Here is a 23,606-nt window from a genome sequence, read left to right on the forward strand (position 1 = left end):
AATTTGATATTTTGTGTATGAAAGCATTGTAATGTATGCTGATAATCTACCAAATTTCATTAACATATGCTTACTATTTTAAATGTTAAAGCATGAAAACTATAAGCACAAAATGGTTACGAGGTCAGTCCCAGGGATCAAGCCTGTACTGAAAGAGTTAAGTTGAAAAACAGAATAATGTATTGTGGCACCATCTATTTGATTGAAAAGATATTGAAGTTGTATATGACAAAGACAGACACTGGTGTTTATATGTAATATGATATGATCCCTGATTTAGTGTATAATGGTATTTGTATATTCTTCCAAATATTCAAAGTGCTTGCTGGAAACATGACCTTAGATATTCAAAACAATTAACATAAAATCCCAACTTGACTGGGATTTGAACATGAGGCTTCCACATGATAGTTGAGCACTATAACCACTGTAACACCCAGTCTTTGTTAACAAATAATTCAAATCCCTAATTTAAACTATTATGTTAATCTGATTTTTCCTAATATTGTAAAATCTTACTCTAAACATAATGGGTGAATAACTAAAAAAAGTTATAAAATCCTCACTCAACAGGGATTTTAACATGGTATTTCCACTTGAGACTAACCACCAAGCCAATTTGAACATTACCACCAAAGTGAGCATTACAAACAGAAAGTCAAGTATTACCAACAAAGGGAGCATTACGAACAGAGAGTAGCTTTTATATTGATGTAACTGAAATATATATGTCATCCAATATTAAATATGATATATATATATATGATCTATAAACCTTTTTTCCCTATTTAAAATACATAAATTACACTGATTAAGAATAGTTGTCCTTTTTTATTACAAATGTTCAGATGACACTTAACATATCTTTTATTTTTGACACAGATTCACAAAAAACCCATGCTGCAGCAAGGAGGATTCACAACAGCAACTTCGTAAATGGTCCACACAGCACTGAAGTGGTTTGTGACGACACCTGGTAAACCCACACCCAGAGATGAAAAGGATTCATGATAACAACTTAGCACACAGCCAACACAGGAGTAAAGTGAATTCATGACAATAAATTTTGAAACAGTTCACACAGCAGTAGATTTAATCACAAATTCCATTACATATCTATTGTAAAAAAAACACAACTTGCCTTGTGTTTCTGCTGTAAAGATGTTACACCCAATAAGTCCTTCCCAGGAATCACTGTTTTACAAATTCTTTGTCTCTCTACCACCCAAGCTTCTTCTTCCTCGTGGTCTTGAACAAACTGATAATATGCACGAGATTCCTCCAACTTGGCTCTTCGATTATGAGCCAGCTGCACAAGACTGAAAGAACATGAAGATCTTTCAGATAAATACTCTATGATATTTAAAAATAGTCCAACCATGACAGTCTATATTCTAGCTTCAGTATCCTAACCAAGAAGTTCTGATCTTATAGGAAAATTGTTATCATTGTTGGTGATCTATACAAACATTTTACATACATTCAATTAAGACATCATATTCATCTACCACACAGATTGATTTGTTAAAGGCCAAAGCATATTCTCAAACTTAGATCTCCAACCATCTAATCATGCAGGGATAAACTAAAAACAAACTCAATCAAATTAGTTTTCCAAAGTGAAATATCCTATTTAAGACTAAAAAACGGAATGTTCAAGATACCAAATGCTTAAATTTACAAAACAAAATAAAACATTGTATAGTATTGTCTTACAACAACATTTATTCACTAACAGATAAAGTTTTATATACATTTATATATATATATAAAAAGCACTATTTATATTTATTCATAGTTCAATAAAATGGAAAACATAGCCTGAAAACACCTACTTATCATATTCTCCATTCAACTTATCCAACCGCTTCTGCAATACAGGAGCTTCCTTGTATCCTTCTTGAATAAATAACTGTGCTTGTTTGTTCAGTTTTCGAATTGTGTCTCCTTGTGATGTGATCTGAGCCTCCATCAAGCTAAGTTTCTGTAATAGATCCTCAACTGACAACAGATGGCGTCCTAGATCATCAGAGTAGATACTTCCCTAAAAGGAAAACAAGTGTCAAACTTGAAGCTGCTTAACCACGAACTGAACAGATTAGAAATCAACAAACACAGACCTAAGAAAAACTCATGTAAATACCAACAATTACCAGACCAATAATTAAACAACTACCAATACATACAAGTTATGCAGAATAGTCTTGTGCAGAAACTAAACCAATAATCAAGCAATGTCAACAGTAACCAGTTATATGGAACAAATTCAACCACATATCATATAACTATTTAAATAATTAACAGCTAAGAATTACAAAACTCATAATTTAAAGTAGCAAGGGAATAAAAACAAATACTAGCCATGACATCAGTTTCGACTCATCTCATATTACTCATACTAATTATAAATTATATGTGCATATTAGTAGCCAGTAGAAATAGCATTCCAAGCTTTTTATTTTCTAGTCATATACAACTGACCTGAATTGCAACTGTAAAATAACAGCAAATGGTTTTTGTTTTGTTTTTATTTGCTTGCAATAGTTGCCATGGAAATATCCATAGTTTCAAAGAATTATACGTAATTTCTCAGGTTGAGTGAAATATTTTCTTTCCAATGCCTTTCATTTCTCAAATACAATGTTAACAATATTAATTATACAAGATTATACTCACAATGTTAAGCAACAGTAAAATGAACCCAGTACAAAATAATTATCCACAACTTCAGTAACAGTAAAGAAATTTTCACCATTATGATCTTTATGGTAGTGTTCACAAAATACTCAAGACAGAAATATTATTTTGGCTCAGTGAAATTTCAACACCCTATAAAACTCTTAAAAACTAAATGTGTAAACACTTTTTTTTCTATATGAGTAACATTTCAAATGTACTAACATGTTGCTGTCTTGCTTTCAAGGTTTATAGATTAATAGATTATACCTGTAATTTTATATATGGGAACATCACTTGCAGATGCCTAAATACATCAATGTTTCCAAGTTTCTTCACCTTAATAACAGCATTAATTAAGCCTATACAAAAATTATGATATCTAAATTTTTAAACTACAGTCTGAACTAACTAAACAATATTTATGCTAGCTCATTAATATAAATTGTGCCCAGTTTAGGCCAACTAAGCAGTATGTATGATTCCCTGAATTTACAACTAAATCATTTTACAACATTTTGAACCAATTAAGTAGTTTACATAATTTATGTAACTAAAGTACATTTTCAACCAATTAAGCATTATTTGGCTTTTTTTTTTCTTACTACACCATAAAACTATAACTTGAATCAGCTAAACAGGCAAATACCTCCATCTCCTTGATTTCATCAGTTATTGTGTCAATCTCTCTCAGGATACTCATTAAATTACTGAATCCAGTGAGAGATATCCTGTGTTTCTTCAGAAGTTCTAACAGATAATGCCAACGCTGAAGAATCTCTGTCTCTCTAAAGTCAGGAAAAATAATAGCTATTATAAACATTAAAACAATCTGGCAAAGAGATGTTTCCACATTAAAGTAGATTTAAAAATGTAAAAATAACTAGTAAAGTAAAATATTAAAAAAGGAAATTTATCTTTCTCACCTGTACATTTTTTTAAATAACATACTGAAACTATTGATTTTAAATTTAAATACCTAGAATGAAGAATGAGGGGAAAGAGAAAAATAAATTATACAGCATATGAACATATCACAAAACAATGTTCTAAATTAAAGGAGAAGAGAAAGAGAGCTGTAATATTTATACCACAACCTTGTAAACTTCCTAACCTCTAAGATTCATATACATATTTCATATACATATACATATAAGATTCATATTCAAGCAATTTTACAAACACAAACTAATGATCAACATGTAGAGCATTAAACTATTATAGTTTAACTTTTTGACTGTCAGAAGTGGATCTGTAAAAAAATAACAAACCCACACAAACAGGTTAACAAACTGCATTATACATTTGACCAACATAAATCTAGTGAAGAAAAGTATGTAGCATAGAATACAATGTATAAGAAGTGCTTTCATTTTGCAACAAAAAATATACTTAAGAATACAAGATGGAATCTGCTAATTTTAATAGTAAAGACAACATATGCATGCTATGATAATGTTGTCAATGTTAAGTTTGAAGTATTTTCTATATTGCATATACAAAAGTAATGCATGGAGTTCACTGTCTGAACCATTATGTAATCTGTGTAATTAGCTGATATTTTAGTTGCATGCAAATGGTACCCCGTTTATTAAAATAAACCTTAGAAACCTCATAGCATTATAAGTATTACAGTTACATAATTTCTACCCCTAGTATAAAATGTACAGAACAAAACCAGTTTTAACTACCCTGATCATAACCAAGACCAATTATAGACAAAACAAACTTATTACAACAGTTTTAATATAACCATGTAACTTATCTAATTATTTCATACTAAGACAGGTCTAACAACAACAAACCTTTTATTATATTAAACATACTTCTGCATAGTGTACTGTTAAGGTACAAAGTTGGATTATTTTAAAATGGAAATTATAAACATTTTTGTTGCTCACTTCCTAAAACTAGATAGAAGCATCAATGTGACTAATCAGTTTAAACATATCAAAAATACAACTAATCTCAAAATTATAAAATACACAGATTAAATACACTGGTAAATTATTTAGTACTCAGGTTGATAAAATGTTTGTTTGTTTACCTTTTTTTTATCTTGTCTTTGCCATGGAAATTTTCTGCCACTAGCTCATCAGCCATTACAGTCAAGTTTGCAAATCTTTCTTCCTAAGATGAACAATGATTTGTTTAGCCCTAAATTCTTATCATTATCATTTTATTCATACAATATGTGAATATAATGATATTTGAAAACATTTAACAATGTACCTATTTTCTAACACTTAAGAAAATCAAATGCCAGTGCCTTGAAATAATAAATGCTTTTGTCAAGATAAATAGCCCAGCATGGCCAGGTGGTTAGGGTGCTTGACTCACAATCTGAGGATCATGGGTTCGAATCCCCATCCCACCAAACATCCTCACCTTTTCAGCCATCATAGACATTTCAGGGCATTATAATGTGATAGTCAATCCCACTATTCATTGGTAAAAGAGTAGCCCAAGAGTTGGCAGTGAGTGGTGATGACTAGCTGCCTTCCCTCTAGTCTTTCACTGCTAAATTAGGGATGGCTAGCTCAGATAGCCCTCGTGTAGCTTTGTGCAAAATTCAAAACAAAACAAACCAAACCAATCCCACTATTTATTGGTAAAAGAGTAGCCGAGGAATTAGCAATAGATGGAGATGACTATCTGCCTTCCCTCTAGTCTTTCACTGCTAAATTAGGGACTGCTAGTGCAGATAGTCCTCGTGTAGGTTTGTGCGAAGTTCAAACCAAACCAAAATCAAGATAAATCTGTGGATCATTCTGGCAGACAGTACATTAAAAAATATTCTCTAGAATTAAAATCTTACTTTATAAAAGTTTTCCTTACAGTTTTAAAAGATGAATTTTTTATTATTTTAATTCAATCTATGATATATCATAATAGTGTGATGCATAACAGTTTTTGTTGTTGTTAAGTTATATTACAGTACCTAAAAGAAAAAGTTTATGAAACATGAATAGCATTTGATAACAGGTTCTGTTTGAAATTTTGAAATACACTCAAACTGAGCCAAACATGAAAGCATATAGCCAGGATTTACTGTACGTCAGATATTAAAGACTGTTTATTGTAGGTAGTATTAATTAATTTATTTTGTGAATAAATATTTCAGGATTGTTTAGTTTTGTTTCTTAATAACAGAGTTAAAAGCAGATGATTATTGGAAGTTGTGTTTGTAAGTTATTGGTGTCGAGACTACAAAGATTTCTAGAATGTCTCAGTGAGAGATATAAATAGTGGCAACCATACCTGAGACAAGAGAGTGGAAAGAGAGCCAAAAGTAAAGCTGAGTGAAAAAGAATTTCAGTCAGAAAAAGGTTTGAAAATGTAAAGTTAACTGTTGTAGGAGTGAATAGCCTAATGGTTGATATGTTAAAGTGAGATTAACAGTTTTCTGACATTTTAGGAGAATAATTTGTCTTGTCAAAGGGGTTCTAAAGCAATTGAACTTGTATGTGTAGACTTTGACAAACAGCAGATGATTATTTGGAAGTAGGGCCTATATGCAAAAAGCAGACATTTATTGGAAGTATGCCTAAATACGTAAAAGCAGATGAGTATCTGAGGTTCAGGGTACAACTGAGGCAGTGTAAGTAAATAATACACACTGATACTGTTGTGACAAAAAGAAAACAGAGAGAAGAAAAGGAATAAGTTAATTATACACTGATAGCATTTAAGATAAAAATAGAGAACAGCAATACAGCTTGTCAACTTAATTCTAAAGCAACTGAATTGGCCTAAGTGTACTTTTGACAAGAAGAAGAGAACTGTATAGTATTTAAGATACACTTATTATGTACATAGTGTAAAGAATTTATGTACATACGTTTAACTTGTTTTGAATATATTATTTTAAAACAAGCAAAGTGCGTGCTGTTCATTTATTGTTGAATTTATTGCCAACAAGTCACAGACACCAATTGTAGAAGAATCCTTAGCCCAACACACCCATATGCTTACTTTAATATATACTATTAAAAAAGTAAGTTTCCTGACACTGTAACAATAACAATTATCCCAACTCTACTTACGCAAGGCCCAAGAACACAATGCTCAGTAGCCACAGAAAAGTGACTTAATCATGCTGGATGTCAAGATTTCTCAAAGTAAGAAAAAACTAATTCTGAGAGTTTTTCACTGTTCCAAGTCATCATTAAATAAATCGTTTTGATATATCACTAACTATAAAAGGCTTATCCCTTTTGTCACTCTGTTGAGGACACTTTCATGCTCCTTTTTTTTGGTAATGTTCAACAATATAGATTGTTGTTTAACAACAAAACTATTACTTGATTGTTCTTAGGCCAACTATGGTGTTTATGTTGAATGCTCAATAGTCATGTTTATTTGTTAGAAAAGTTTGCTTTTTATTCTTTATTTTTTTTATAACTTTGGTGATATAACAGCAAAATAATTTAATTCAGAAATTTTATGATATTGAGTTCTAGCCAAAAGCAAAATAAAATTTACCAAGTAGTGTTTCAGCTAAGTCTTATGTTATGTTTATGTATTAAGCCTAATGCTTAAATTAGACTTCAATTATTGTTCAACTTGTAAAAATACTAACGTTACAGAGCCAGTGTTTAAAAAAAATTTAAGTAGTGAATAAATGTTGATTAATAAATATTCTTTTGGTATTTTAACACATATATTATCTAATTGGTCTTAAAATATAAAGAAAAATAAATGTTTGTTACTACCAAATATCTTTTATCTTTTGTACAGTCAAAAGAGTTGAAAATTTGTGTTGGAAAGTCCACATTATATTTTCTACTTCCTGACCTAGAATACAGTGAAAAGGCTCAAGAGTGCTATTTAAGTCTCTTTCAGAGTTCTTTTGTTCATGATAACATTTCATTTTTCAGCATAGTTTTTATTAAAAATATGCTGATTAAAGAATTACTTCAAGACTGATAAAATAAATGAAGAGTGAGTGCATTTGGAGGTACTGACAAATTCGTTTTAATTAAATTCTACAATTTTCGTTAATCATTCAATAATGATTTCCCATCATTTTTGATGGGCTTTTATACTAGTATATATATATAACTTGTTTACTATTTATAGTTGTCATTACTTTTTCAAAATTTCAGCTTTTAAACTTGAAAATACAAAAGCAAGATGCTGCTCTTGTTCAGAACTATAGGATGTACATTTCAAGGTGGAGGTTTTAAGCTTATAACTGCATGACAACCTATCTTTTTTTAAAATGATAAAGTTATGAAACTTTTGTTTTTTTAGTGTCTCATGTTCATTTTGAACCCTATAATTTTAGGAAAATTGGACTATTTTACAAGGTTTTATCTTTACAAAATATGGTGGGCTATAGACAAGAATATCTATATGTATAGCTGAGTACTCTAAAGATTCATTAAAGAAAAAAAGGAAAAAAACATTTTCAAATTTAGTGAATCAGATAGAAAAAACAGTGCCTAACTGATGCAGTAGACACATACATACACATACCTTCAACCAAAACAAAATATGTTTTTTTAATCTTTTGAAGAGGAATTGTATCTTCTTAGGGTCGCCTAGTGTGTTAGCAGTAAATTTATGGACTTACAATGATAAATCCAGGTGGATAGAGCATAAACAAACCACTTACAAATCTACTGTATATTTTTGGGTGTGTTGACGGCATGTCTGAGGATATCTATAAGTTTTTTCTAATTAAGTGTAAAATTTCAATGATTTATGTTTTAATAAACTCCAATTAATGCATTGACAGCCCAGATAAAAATTGATGTAGCCTAGAACTTAATAGTGTACTCAAAGTAATTATTAAAACAATAAGATACTACTCTCTTCATTGAAATCTACTGTGATACAATTCACTCACTGTTTTTAACACACACAGCCTTCCTAAACACTATCTTAAAAGATGAGTTACAATGACATTCTGAGCAATACATACCCTTGCCATAATGTCTGCACTAATTGCTTCATGTTTCTTAACTGTTGCTTCAACTTGTGCCAGGTTGCTTCCATATCGGGGATCAGACAAAACCTGGATCATTTCTTTCAAGTATCCTTCACGCAGCACACTCTGAATAAAAACAAGAAGTATACATTACAACAAACAAAAAAATAGCTAAAAAATTAACAAAAGCTAAATGGTTTTCTTTAAATACACTCACAAATAAATGTATCTACATGAAATTCTTTCAAAAAAATGAAAATTGTGCTAATAATGAATTGATGTAAACTACTTTAGTTATTTATAACTTAATCCTAGTCTGAGGTGTGGTTATTTTAATCATCTTATACTTTCAGCCAATAACTGGTTTTAAACATAATATTAGTGTTTGCATTATTCTATGTTCTCTATAGTTTCATGTATTGTAGAAGATTGAAATTTGAATGAGCAATGGAAGAATATATTTACTATAACTTTTTTTTGCTGGAATTTGTGCTAACATATGACTTACTTTGTCTAAATGCATTTTTGTTATTTAAAGTTCTAGTTGTTGTTTTGTTTTAAGACAAATTTTAGCTTTGTACTTTTCTCATCAAAGAAGGTGGATTCAAGTAAATATGACCTGGCCTTATCTTTGGAAGGTAGGTAAAGTCTAGCATCTCATTGCCTCAAAAATCAAACTCTGCAATTTGGGACGGTAAGTGCATGATAAGAGTGACAATAAACTCCCACTATTTAATCAGACAAGAGAAACTGGCTTTCCTCTAGTCTGTCTGTTCAAACTTAAGGATGGCTTGTGCAAATAGTTCTGGAGTAGCCTTCTATAAATATCCAATTCTAACAACCTTATCCTTGGTCAGAACAGAAAGCTACAATATTATTAAATGTAATGCTCAATCACCATCTTATTTGAGTAAAAGTTAGTTAACTTGTAAGAGCGTGTGGGTATGAGTCAACATTTAAAAAAAGGCAACTACAAGGCAAGAAGTAATTTTGTGCCACATTCAGGCTTTTTAGCAAGTCATATTGAAAAGGTACGTTTTTAAGTTTGATTTTTTAAAGAACGTTTATGTAAGAAGGGGGACTGGACATTGGTTTCAATTTTTCAAATTATACATTAACTTTAGAAAATGTTCCAAAGCAAAATTCATAAATTTACTTATGTCGACAAATACTTAACTGGCACTTACTACACAATATTGAATAAAGCAAATTATACCAGTTTACTAATTCTATAATTAGAAGATTTTCAATGACAGGTAGCATCTGAAAACGTCTAAATGCAATACATATAACTGTAAATCATTCCCTTTTACCTACACTATTCAGCCAGTAGAGGTCTAGTGTATTATAGATGTAAATCGACCTTTTGAATTTTTTCATTCCTCCTGTGCAGTAGCTTAATCAGTGAATGTTTCTTACCTTTTTCTCAAATCTATAAGCTAAGTTTTCCAATCTTTTCTGCCGGAGAAGCTCTTCTCTCAGTGCTACCTCTCGTTGGTGTTCAGCCTTTTCTAACTGCTCCCAAGCTTTTTCAATATCGTGTACAAGTTTACCTTCTGGAGGAACATAGAGTGGCTGACCTAAAGCTTTCAATTTGGTTTGAATGGCAAACAACAAGGCCTCGATCTCACTCCTTTCTCTATACCTGAATACAAAAAAGAAAGGTATATTAATACTGAAAAGTGTAACAGTTATTTAATGGCTCAATATTTCAATTTTCACAAAGAATAAAGATTGATCTCCTGTAATGATAAACAAAAAATGTTTTAATTAAATCTACTTTCATAGAAGTAGTTATCTTTATTTCTTTGCTTTTGATAATTCTATGAACTTTTTTTTTATAATGCTTTAGCAGAATTGTTTATAGCTTAAATTCTAAAATCGAATATAGCATACTGTCATATGATTTTCTTTCAGGAACATTCTTCTTCATTTTTGACAAGCATTTGCATTATCCAAGGATTCTTGTTTGCTTATATCAAATTAAAATATAGTTTCTTACTTTGGTGGTTTTTCAACAGTACGATATTCTTTAAACCTCAATAAATCCCTCTGAATGCCTTCAAGGGAGTTAGGAAATTTTCGATCATCTAATTCAATAATCTTTTCTTGGATCCAGTCAAGCAGGCTTGTTGTAAATTCCTCATAAATGTTTTTTTGCTTATCAGCATCCATCATTTGTCCAACAATCTGAAAGAAAACACAATTAAGAATAACTACATGTATCATTACATTTATCATAAACAAATTTTATCCAACAGAACAATTATGTTACAATTTAAACTTTTCTTTCTAATAACTAATGTAGCACAAGCCAAGTAAAATCTGTGATAAATGCCAATTTATTGTCTCATAAAATTAATAATGATGATCAAGCATAACATTTTAAATTGTTACGTGTCATGAATGTTTACAAACAGCATATTTTGTAGTTTTTTATAAACTTGCTTGGTATTATTGACTAAAAACGTTTGATGATAAGATGAAGGAAACAATATAACATTGCTTTAAACTTTCATTAATAATATTAGGTGAATAATAATAAAATAGTATCTTTCAGTGGTATCTTTATCATAATCAATGCTGAAATTTATTAATTTGCTGAAAAGTATGGTCTGAGAAAATATGTACTAGCATTTCTTCAGAGTGACATGAAAATTCACGTTCAATTTTTCATTATAAAGAAACATTTTTAGATGAATAATAACATACATGATTAGTCCATTTTCTTTACAAACCTGTGTACTTCACAGAATTGAGGAAAACAAGACAATTGTACATTTCATACTGTTTTTTTATGTTCAAAAAAAAAAAGCAAAACACTATGTCACACATCAATGCTCATAAATCTCTAATTTCATTTCAGTAATTTATTTTATGCAATAGATTCCATGCAGTTGTAAGTTTCATTTAAAGGAATAAATTTTAAATTTGCAAAATTCATATTTAATTCATTTCATTAGAAGCTATCTTCATTCATGCATTTTAAAAGTCATCACATAAACTCTTCTTTCATAGTTTTCTTTTACATATTACAATCAAAGAATTAATGAAACAATTTAAGATCACTGACAAATCCTATTTTAAAACATATAAAAACATTTCATGACTCATTAATTAACCATAACAGAGCAGCCTTACATTAGCAATTCTTCTTCCTCCTTTCATTTCTGTTTTCATCCTGGCAAAGGTGTGATAGTAAGATGCCACATATGTGATGACAGACTTTTCATCTGGCCTGTTAATATCTACATCTGTAAAAATAAAGTTAATAATTTCATTAACTAAAACAATTTTCATGCCATAAATAACTATAAAATTTAATGCAATGAAGCTTACATATTCTTAATTTTGCTATTCAGTCAAAAAATTGCAAATATTTTTCACTCTATTCTGCTGTTTTATTGATACTATTTTAAGTATTCCTCTTTATTTACATAAATTACATCTTTACACTTGCTATGTAAAAAGTAAATTACAAAACTGTTAGGAGGTAACAATTTATATTTTACTTTTAGTTATGTATTTTTTTTTTGGTTTATTTATTTTTCCTTCTATTATTTGGTTCAACTATATTTTTATTTGTCTTAAATACTCGTTCATCTTCCTCCAACTATATATATAATAAATGGGTCATTTTTATATTAAGACACCAACACGAGGTTCTCTGAGCAGTGATATATGTACACTAAGTTCTTGATTAATTATGTAAAACACAGGTTAGGTAATTAGTCATGTGACATATAATTTCATGGTCTGGCAGGACAATAAAAAAACTTTAAGAGTTGAAGTTAGACAGTCAGTGCAGTTGGACTGAAGGTTAAAGAGCTGTGAAACTGTGATACATAAGACATTTTAATTGTTAAAAGATATTACTGAAAATACTCAATATTTAACAATTTCCTTTGTGAAGTATCTAATATGATTATTATTGTAAATAATCTTAGAAATTAAATTTTTCTTTTTATAGTTCTTTTTTTCCTGATTTATTATCGTTATTATTATTATTGTTGTTAATATTATCTTGTGTGGCTTATTATTAACACCATAGATTTATTTTAGTTCTTGTACTGTGTTTGGTTTTAAGACTGGGATATTTATTTACCATGTTCTGGTCAGACACTCTTTTATTAGTGTTTAATATCTTACAAAACTTGTATTGTGTTTAATAAATCTCAAATTTTTTGTTCCCTGCTACTACCATCATTATCTGATACATTACACTGCAAATAAATACTTTTCTTCTACAGATAATTAAAGAATAGAAAAATCAATACAAAATTAAAAAACATAATAAAAAGCAATAAGAAATGAAAAATAGAATTTAAAATAATGTTTCTATAGTAAGTCCTTTTAAATATCTTAGAACATATTTATAAATTGTTATTGTTTTAACTTTTATTTATTAGAATATCTGAAATTTTTTCTTTCTTAGTAAATTAAAAATAGTGTTTTAATATTATCCATCCATATACTTTAAATAAGACATAAAAACATATGATCAGACAAAAATATAGACTTGAAGTAACAGGACTTAATAAAATGTAATATTTTTATAAGCAAAGGGAAGTTTCTGAGCACGTACTGTCAATTATAGAGATGGCCATGACACTAAACATCAAGGTTATATCTTAATTACATTCGTTATTAATTGCTTTAATAATATGGTATCTTTCAGTATTTATTACCTTCAGCATCAAGAAGGCGAGGTATCCCCAGTTCTCTCTGAGCTATATCGAAGGCATTATTCAAGTTATCTATATGGTTATGGGGTTGAAGGGCCCTGAAGTTGATGAGGTCTGGTCGGTGGGCATGGATAAGAGCATTAAACCCTAACCCACTTCTCCAGCTGCTTGTAAAATCCTGGATGTTGACATGTGGGTAACTAGTAAATATATCTTTAATTAGAATGACAACAGCTAAAAATACAGTTTGTAAGAATTGTTTCTTATTAATACAGTTGAAAAATCATAAATTGATTGAAAAGGCCTTTGATCTTAATGGAAAATATAAGTTTGATAAAAATATATTTTTGAGAAATATTTTACATTTGGAAATATATACTGAAGATGTTTTTCATCAAAGTTTAAGCTACACTTAAATGACAAGTTGACAGTCCAAATTAGTCAGGATACCTTATGTTATTCCTTAAAACAAAATTATGTTAATCAATAGTTCATGAGCAAATATTGGATATAATGTACATTACAGACAAGCAGTCTAAATTCTCTTTACCGTATTATGTTAAAACCATACTTATACTTTAAATACATGAGTGAATTAATAAATAATATATTAAAAAGCCACCCTGTCAAGTTACTGATGATGATATATACCCAGTCAGACAGTCATGTTGTACTATAGAATTCTTGTGATATGCAACATTAATTGTTTGGATTAAAAATATATCGATATAATTTGTTATGAAGCCAGGATGTTTTTTGAAAGTTTTGAAGAAACTACTTGCATTCAGAATTTTAAAGGACCTACCAAAGACCTGCCTGAAACATTTTAATACAAAGAAAGAAAGAGTCAGAAATATATTTATAAAAGAATGTTTAGTGTAAATAACTAGGTATTACTATTGTTAACTATAAAAAGATAAGTAAGTCATTCCTGACACTCATAAGTTAATCAATAATGAATGTTTTCTGTGATTATCAGGATTCTTTTTTTCTTAGCTAGAGTCAAAATTTCCTGACAGGCAATCTGTTATTAAAACTTTTGGGGCAGAAAACTTGAGAAACTAAAGCAGAGATTGGTGATTTGAAAGAACATAAATAAAGCCTGAAATATTCTTAATAATTTATCTATGTATGAACAGAGAAATTAAATCCAACTGAAACTACCAGACACAAGAAAGCAAAAATCTTCCAGAAAATTATAATTGGCTCACAAGTCACAAGTATTTATAAAACTCATCATGAAGGCAAAAAATAATTTATTTTAGCATACATTATACACTTATGAAAAAAAACTGCCTATACTGTGAAATAGCAAAAAAATTAAAGATACACATGAACTTTTAAGTTTTTTAGTGGAAAAAATGTGACTGGTGTGTTTAAATATTCTTATAAGTTTTATTACTGAAAGATAATCTGTATTTGTACAACTTAAATCCTTAACTGCACTTTACAATCACTGTTTACTAAACATTATAATTCCTAAAAAAATTCAATAAAAGATAAAATATAGATTTTCTTAAGAATTGAAATGTATATATCAATAAAATGCTACAAAGTTAATCAGAAAAAAACATCTTACTACTTTAGCTAATTAAAAAATTTCACTTGCCCTGCTGTTTTACGTTGGCACCATAATAAAAGTGCATCTTTAGCTGACTTTTTTTCACTGCTTTCATCATCTTCGTTCTGTTAAATATAGGCTCCATTATTATTGTGAGTTCTCACACATTTGTCATTTTCAGTCTTAAAAGAATACAAATTATATATCTAGTAAAAGACAAATGTCTTTGAAACTGAAAAAAAAATGTATTGTGTCACAAAAATAAATTGTAAAATTAATAAACTTTTGTGAGAGAAAATCTAAATTATGGCATAATATGCTATTTAATCTACAGATATAGATGACATAAAAATGATAAATGTCTGAAAAATGAAATTACACTGATTATTTTTTAAATAAAACTACTCTTTCATTTTTTCCCTAACAAAAAGACAACTGTATGCAATAAAAAAATGTATATCTGATCTGATATTAAGTCAACAAAAACAAAAAATTTCTCATATTTCATTTCATAATCCCAACCATCAAGTAGATGTTTGTGATGACCTACTTTGGTCAATCTGAACACCAGAATCACTTAACACTTTCTCATTAGTCTGAAGCTCCACACATTCCTCTAACACTGTATATATGTAAGGTGCAAGGTTTATGGCAGTGTGTGTAGGTTGGCTGGATTGCTACCTCTGATAGCAGCAATACCTGTTTAAATTACATCAAACTGGTTTTCCTTGTTTTTACATGGGCTTACTTCAAGAAAATATGTGTGTTTATAAATATGTTTATATAATTTCATATATCACACACACACACATAAACTTGTCAAGTAACAGATACTTTCCATGAAAACTGCTGAAATAATTATTTATGTTCATTATGCTGTTGAGTAACATACATGAATCATAGACACAAACAATCAGCTAGAATTCTGTATGGAAAGACAGGATTATCACGTGAACTGATAGATATATTCCAAACTTATCCTTGAAAATCCAACCTACAAAAACATAGATTATTTTTTTTCTTTTGAAACTGTATAATTCTTCAAACATAGAGATAATATTGCATAAAGAGTGAAGAAACAGCAATACAAAAGCATGTGTTGTTATTAAAGGATTTATCTGGGATTTTACAGTTTAGAAATACTGCAATTCTGTTAAAAAAGGATACTTTGAGCAATAGTTAAAAATACAACTTAAATTTCAGACAAACTACAAAATGGAACTAATACTTATTGAGTAAACTTTCAGGAAAACCAAGGAAAAAATTAAACATTAATATTGTTAGATAACATTCAATTTCAAACACAAAGATTACTTTGTATAAATTTCATTTGGGACCAAAAAAAACTAAAAACCTCATTATAAATCCAACATACTAAAGAATTTAGTTTTAGTAAATAAGATTAATTTAACAAGATTCTCCCATCCTTCAAGTTTTAATGTAAAAGGCTAACATTTAAAATACTTGGTGGGTTTAAATAATGTTTAATTGAGCTATAGAAGTTTCATAATTTAAATTTACCATTTTTAGGGTTTAAGGAGATTGCAAAAATTATTTCAAATTTTAATTGGACAAGGGTTTAAATGAGGTATTTTCTTTTGGAATATAGGGTCCATAGTGGTTCAGAAAGCTGGCTGGTTTCTCACTAGTCTATTAAATTCAAGGAGAGATATAATTTTCTCACACTAAACTTAAGTGTGACACAAAACAAAGTTGTAAACAAGGACAATACCTGTGAAAATGTTTAAAAGAAATATTATATATTCTTGTACACAGTGAATATGCATATTTAGGCCACAGTGTAGAAAAATTGTGTATACACCCTTGAGTTTATAGGGCTCATTAAATCACTTAAGTATCATGAAACTAATAGACTTTTGCCATGAGTATTTGGTTTGCAAAGTGATCAAATCTTTAAAATTCTGTAGATAGGTTTTTCTAGCCACTTGTGTAAGTAGTGAACATTACACGTGGTTCATATCTTGTTTATTTGATACACAATGCCACATAAGTTCCACAACACTCAAAACAAGCCTTCTGGTGAACCTATGTTTTGCAAAAAAATTTGAATTTACTGTCCTATAGTTTATATATTTTTCATCTCATGGCCTGTACGAAAAATTTTTAGCCAATGTTTTTTTTATCAAACATCAGTTATACATATTTAACAAAATCTTCTTTAAATGTATTATGATAATTTGTCATGTTACATTAGAATTGAAGTTAAGAAATAGTTTGAAAGATTACATACTTAGAAGTATAAAAATAAGATTAAATACATTTATATAGAATTATAATTAAGCATAAATATTAACATTAGATACAAGTACACAACAGCTTATAGTAATGATGAAAAGCTTGGCTTAAGAAAAAACACAGCTCAAATCCAGCCTTGTTCATTTAAATATTTATTGATCATTCTCTTAAGCTCCCTTAAATTCACTGCATCCACCACAGGAATACAAACCACATTGACCAACAAGTGACGTAATAATGAAAAATACACTGATCAATAAGTGACAAAGAATACAAAACACACAGACAATTGAGTGAAACCCAACTGTATAAAACATACTCACAAATGGATGACATCATAGTACATCACCCACTGACCAACAAGCAACATCACAACACAAAACTCACTGACCAGCAACTCACATGACAATACAAGATACACTAACAAGTGACACAAAAACACACTGACCAATGATCAACATCAAAATACAAAACACAGTGATCGAGTTACCTCAAAGTACAAAACAAACTGACCAACAAACAACATTATAGTACAATACCGACAAATGAATAGTATTACAACACAAATTTTTCAGCTTCACTAAACTATCCATATAAAATTACAATGTTTCACTCTGAAAATAATTGAAACGTCTTTAACTGATACAGATTTGAACTCACATTATTAAACTTACCACATCAATTTCTATCTCCTGAATCTGGAAACGAAGAATAATTGTCCAAATCAAACCCAAAATTAATCGAGGATTACCGTCCACAATGTCTTCTGCACCAATACTCTCTAATCGTACCTATACACCAGCCATGTAAAAACAAGCATATGTAATTGTTTTAAATGGAAACATATTTCCTAATGAAAATACTGGTACTTAAATTATTTTATTACCCACTTAAATCATAAGAAAAAGTGAAGACATTTTATCATTTTGATATTTCTTCTAAGTTAAGTATCTCATATCAGCAATTGTATGGTACTTTAATATTGAAAATTTTATTTATAGGAAAAGTTAAATGCTAAAACACTTCAAAGTAATATTTTTGAATCATGAGGAGTTTAATTTATCCTAGTGATTATATAAATAAAAAAAAAGATTCAGAATATGTTCATATATCATTACTCTGTCACCTCTTCTGGTATACAGCAGTAAGAAAAGGTAAAAATAATTACTGTTCATAAAATTTAAAAAAAAACACCTTTTACAGGAATTCAAGTGATAAAAACCACTAACACCAGATTCTAAACCATGCATGTAAAAACAAAAATCAAACTGCTTTAGTCATTGGTGGTAAAGCTGGTTCATCCATGCAAAAAATAATACAAAAGGATGAAGAAAGGGTTATAGATTTGGGTCAGGAAGGTCACAAAACTAAGCATTAGAGTTTGCTAAGGTGATACTATGAAAATTATTAATAAACAAAAATTTGAATAATAAAAATGTTTAAGGAGTACTTAAGTATTTCTCAATCATTAGTTATAATCTTACAAACAGAATGGATCACACTCAATAATGTTATTTCTCTTAAATATTGTATGTATTATGTTTTTGTTCATTAAACCTAATGAGGGCTCCTGAAGAAGTTTGAAAGCTAGCTCCAATAAGCAAATATGAAAAAAAAACTGGATGCAAAATATCAACAGGGTGTGAGCCTGTTTTCATTAACATACTTCTTAATTTTGTTCAACTTCCAAATAAGCTGGTGAGGCATTTACCAACATGACTTACATCAGAATTCCTTATGACTTGTTACTAATATATCATTTGATAATACAAGGAAAGATGCAATAACAGTCATAAACAAAACTTAAAAAAAACTCTTGAAATACATTTCCTTCGAAACATAACTTCCTATACATAATGTTTTTCTGTAATATTTGTAACATTCAATGTTTTAAAAATCAAGAACATGTGGTACTGTGTCTTCGGTTAGGCATGCTAACCGAGAAAATGTTTGATCGTATAGCAGTCATGGTTAAAATCAAACCTGAGAAAACAATATTTTCAATTTTCTGTGATGCCCTAAAAGCTTATATGCATATGCTTATTGTAAAATGGCATTGAACATTAATCTTCTATTAATAAGAGAACATTATTACAATTCTAGTTTATTAGAGCCCTTCTTTTTCAGCCTACAGCTTTAACTATGTTTACATTGATATTGTATATACAATTATCAGTTACATTTATTGTTGTTATGAGCCTTTTAAATCTTATATGTCACTGTAAGTCTGTTTTATTGTCACCAGGAAGAAATTTGGCAATTTGTTGCCATTACACATGGCTAAAGTTGAAGTATAAAGTAAGTTGAGATGGCATTATTTCTCATGTATAAGCATGCCATGAAATTTATATCTTCTTATAATGCTTAGAGATGGCTTGAATGGGTAATGAAGAACAACTTTAATATAAGTTTAACATAACAGCAAATGTACAACATTTCTGCAAGGTTTTGTCATCATCGGGTACCTTCTTGTTTTGATACAGTAGTTTCTAAAATTAGCTAGTTATTCAAAGCAGGTGAAGTTTCTACTTAACATATAGTCATTGATCAAGAAAGCATCAAGTTACTTTCATTCTAGTTGCCTTTGTTCTTTGTCATTCTCTTGAAAGGTATGGCTCTAATGTTGATGTTGTGCAAGGATGTTGACAGTAGTGTTTTCCAATGGTAGGTCAGGTGATGCCTTGAGATTACAACCTCCCTTAAGTTGGAATATGAATAACCAATTATATTGGTAGTTAGCCACTCCAGGTAAGTCTGACATTACTTTTGAATTAAGTAAAGTAGGTTTTAAACAGTCTGGTATGCAATCCAACAATACAGTTTGGAGAGAAAACAGCTTATAACCCAGTAAAAAGAATTGCCTAGGATCCTAAGCAAATACACACACTGTTTGTGATATTAATAAAGATTGTTCAATGTGTCTTACATTTTATTTCTTTTATCTTATTCTCATAAACTCAGTTTCAGAGAAATTCAGAATAAGTCTGTAATAAATACCTTGTTGAATTTCTTTTTATTCAACATACCTGTTTGTTTTGTTGCTCTAAGTAAAATTAGTTTTATCTGATGATACCATACTAGATTAACTTTCAACAGATTATGCGTCATATTTGGATAACTGATGAAATATTTTCAAATCCTTAATGCACTCATGATTGAAATAGTCATAATTTCACCCTCAACTGTTCTAGCAATCACATTCTCATTAAAGGGATGACCATAGGTCAAAAATATGTACTGACTTTTATTCAGACACAAATGCATATGCTAAAGAGTAAATTCATAACACTTTAGGCCTGTGCCTGAAACCCCTGAAAAGGGGTAAACCCATCTCAAGGGGTGTTTTAGATATTTGTACAAATTGCTTTGAATTAAGGGTTTTCATCGCTATAAATGTTTGAAATACTTGGTGACCCATGCAGCATTGAATCCCTGTATACTGAATTTTAGCAGTATATTAGAATCTGCTTTGTTCTTGTCCTGTGTATACATTTTAAAGAAAGGCCCCTTTACAACCTCAACAGGAAAAGAGGAGTAGAGGACAGCCAGTAAATGATATAGACTTTATGACACATTATTCATTGTGAATAAAAATTCTGTTTATTTGATCACTTGTGTTTCTGCATTTTGTTCCTTTGCTGTCAGATTTTGATTTATTCACTGCTTAACAGTCCTGAATCCAAGTTTCATGGCTACTTTGAAACTGATAATAGTAAACCTGTTTGTTTGTTTGAAGTTATACACAAAGCTACACAATTGGCTATCTGTGCTCTGCCCACCATGGGTATTGAAACCCAGTTTCTAGCGTTGCAAATCTGCAGACATACCACTGTGACACTGGAGGGCCAGTAAACCTGAATTACACAATACTACATGAGTGAATGATGCCCTATGTAACTTGTAGATGTAATACTATAGTTATAATGATTTATATCGATTGACCAAAACTACTAGAAATCAAACGAATAAACAACTAGCAAGTGACCAGTGGTCAAGACAGTGATCACTAGTAAGTTCTGGTATATTTATAATTGCAATTTGGTGTATTTCTAGTATAGTTTACTATTAAAATGAATGCAGATTATTAGATACATCGTATAAAAAACATAAGAAATTAACACAAAGACTCATACGGACAAAGTACAAGGTAAGGCTGCGAAGCAAAAGGAGAGCAACAACTAAAGCGTAAAGCAATGCACGTGTGAGGAACCAATTTAGAAATATTTGCTATTTCAGATGTGGGCGTTTGTGGACAAATAATCATCTGTTATCAGTATCATACATATATCACATAACCAATTACTATTTACCTAATGAGCAATCTTCTCTTGAAAGGCCTAAGCTATTTAACTGTGATATCATATGACGCTGACTTTTTTCTAGCCTCATTCTGTAGTGCGTTTATAGTTAACTTTGCAGAGTGATATATATGCTATAAATGTGACTTTTACGAATGCTGAGCGGCGACGTATCAGTACTTAACTGGGAAGATATAAAGAATAATAACAGTAGATCAGCTGTCAGCGTAACATCGTACTGGTTATCTCACTTTAAAGATGCTTATTAGTGTTATTAAAAGTACTAGTAAATTGCCTGTATTAACTCATATGTAGATTTATAAAGGTGTTTATTAACTTATTTATGTGTAGTATGTCCAGAATACGAGAATTAAGTATTCTATGAAGTATAATGTATAAATAAAGTTTCAGGGGCCCACAGTTTCTTTGTCTTGAGCGAGGCCAGGTTCATTTTGGCATACTTATGTCGTGTGCACATAGAAATATTCACAGCAAATAAAAATCTCGGTACGTAACTTAAGTGTAATATGACGCGCAAAATGATTAACTTGTTCAATTATGTGGGGCCTTACGCCATCATTTTTATGATTATTGTGTGCATCATATCGAGATTTCTATTTGTGTATGTGCATAACCTTGCACTTTATTTGTTTCTTTTATCGTCATAGCGTCTTTTATCCGTTAGGGTTTTTGTATCGATATTGTTTGTTTCTTCGTTTGAAGTTAAGCACAAAGCAACAAAATGAGCTATCTGTGCTCTGCCCACCACGGGTATCGAAACCCACTTTCTAGCGTTTTAAGTCCGCAGACATACTGCTGTGCCACTGGGGGGTGTATCGATTTTAGTCCTCCGGTGGGACAGCGGTAAGTATACAGATATACAACGATAAAATCCGGGGTTCGATTCCCGAAGTGAACACAGCAGTGTAACGAATTTATTATTATATTTATGTTAATATCAACGTTAGTTTAGATTAAATTTATATTTAGAAACATACATAGCATATACTGTTAAATATGTATTGCGAAACTCCCGCCTATTCTCCATTGTAAAAGATTCTCGAGAGTAAGAATAAACAATATATGTATGTACTTAAACGCTTAAATTTGTATTGTTATGTAATCTGAATTTTCTAGAAAGCCTCCACATGCCTATAAATATAACCAACGCCACGCGCCAAGGAAAGTGTCTATTAATAGTTTGCTATAATCAGTGTGCTATAAACTTTGGAAACTATAACTGTGGTTGTTATAACGCTTATCAATTGGAAAAACTTAAGATATTTGACCACGAGCATTTACAAAGTTCGAATATTACAAATCATTTAACTTCAGTGGATTCTTATCGGATATTTGTACCTTTAGTTAGATATTATATAACTTCAGCGGTAAAAGAAACTCGACCTGTAATCGGCGTGTGTGGCTGGTGAATAACGAAGGACAAAGCTAGCTAGCTTCTGTTTAAGTGAATTATACCTACGTCAACTCGTAATCAATTCGCTCATCGTGAACCCTCGATAAGATATCCAAGAAGTTCCAGACTAAAAGGAAGACTTTATATTGCTTGTAAGTTTGTGAAACTTTTGTTTATAAATCATTATTTGTAATAACTATTTGTAATAACTGATATTGTAAATTGTATTGTTGTGTGTATATTAAAACGTATTTGTGTAAAAAAGAAAACTGTGTGTATCAATCTTGTTAGCAAATATCATAAACTAACTATATATCGGCTTTTACTTAACTACTAAATCCAAAGTACAATTTAACTACTAAATTTAAATTTATCAGTTAACTCAATTTCAGACCATTTTAAATTCTAATACGTATCAAGTAGATAGCCCAATGTGGCTTTGCTCTAAAACAAACAGTATCGATATAATATTTAATACTCTTACGATTTTACAATGCTAAAATAATAATTACAAAAATTGGAAAAATACATTTTTGATAACGTCGCATGTTTGTCTGTCTGTATATATCAATATATACTCAAGATATGGAATGTTCCTTTTTTGAGGCGAAGTACGTATTTCGTCATGCAATATCTAACTGTACTTTATGTGAATTACTTATAAGATGCGCATACCCGGAACTATCAGTCCCTTTCTTTAAGACGATACCTAACATTTAAAGTAAAAAAAAAAGGTGTTTGTTTCTCCTATATAACTAAGTATTTGCCCTCGAACTCTGAA

General features: G+C 30.0%; 1 protein-coding gene across 1 annotated transcript in view; it reads right to left on the reverse strand.

Annotated features, from left to right (window-relative positions):
• The window catches only part of LOC106459460 (spectrin beta chain, non-erythrocytic 1-like), a 179,713-nt gene that overhangs the window by 148,852 nt on the left and 7,255 nt on the right, over positions 1–23,606 (reverse strand). Inside the window, exons 2-12 of the mRNA XM_022385955.1 lie at positions 17,788–17,904; positions 14,906–14,982; positions 13,300–13,496; positions 11,753–11,865; positions 10,614–10,801; positions 10,031–10,256; positions 8,606–8,737; positions 4,724–4,806; positions 3,326–3,464; positions 1,836–2,044; positions 1,142–1,319 (exon numbers count right to left, since the gene is read on the reverse strand). Of these exons, the coding sequence (XP_022241663.1) occupies positions 1,142–1,319; positions 1,836–2,044; positions 3,326–3,464; positions 4,724–4,806; positions 8,606–8,737; positions 10,031–10,256; positions 10,614–10,801; positions 11,753–11,865; positions 13,300–13,496; positions 14,906–14,982; positions 17,788–17,904 (1,659 nt within the window). The remainder of the gene's footprint in view (positions 1–1,141; positions 1,320–1,835; positions 2,045–3,325; positions 3,465–4,723; positions 4,807–8,605; positions 8,738–10,030; positions 10,257–10,613; positions 10,802–11,752; positions 11,866–13,299; positions 13,497–14,905; positions 14,983–17,787; positions 17,905–23,606) is intronic.

The sequence above is a fragment of the Limulus polyphemus genome, unplaced genomic scaffold (genome assembly GCF_000517525.1).
Source record: "Limulus polyphemus unplaced genomic scaffold, Limulus_polyphemus-2.1.2 Scaffold612, whole genome shotgun sequence".
Taxonomy (NCBI): domain Eukaryota; kingdom Metazoa; phylum Arthropoda; class Merostomata; order Xiphosura; family Limulidae; genus Limulus; species Limulus polyphemus.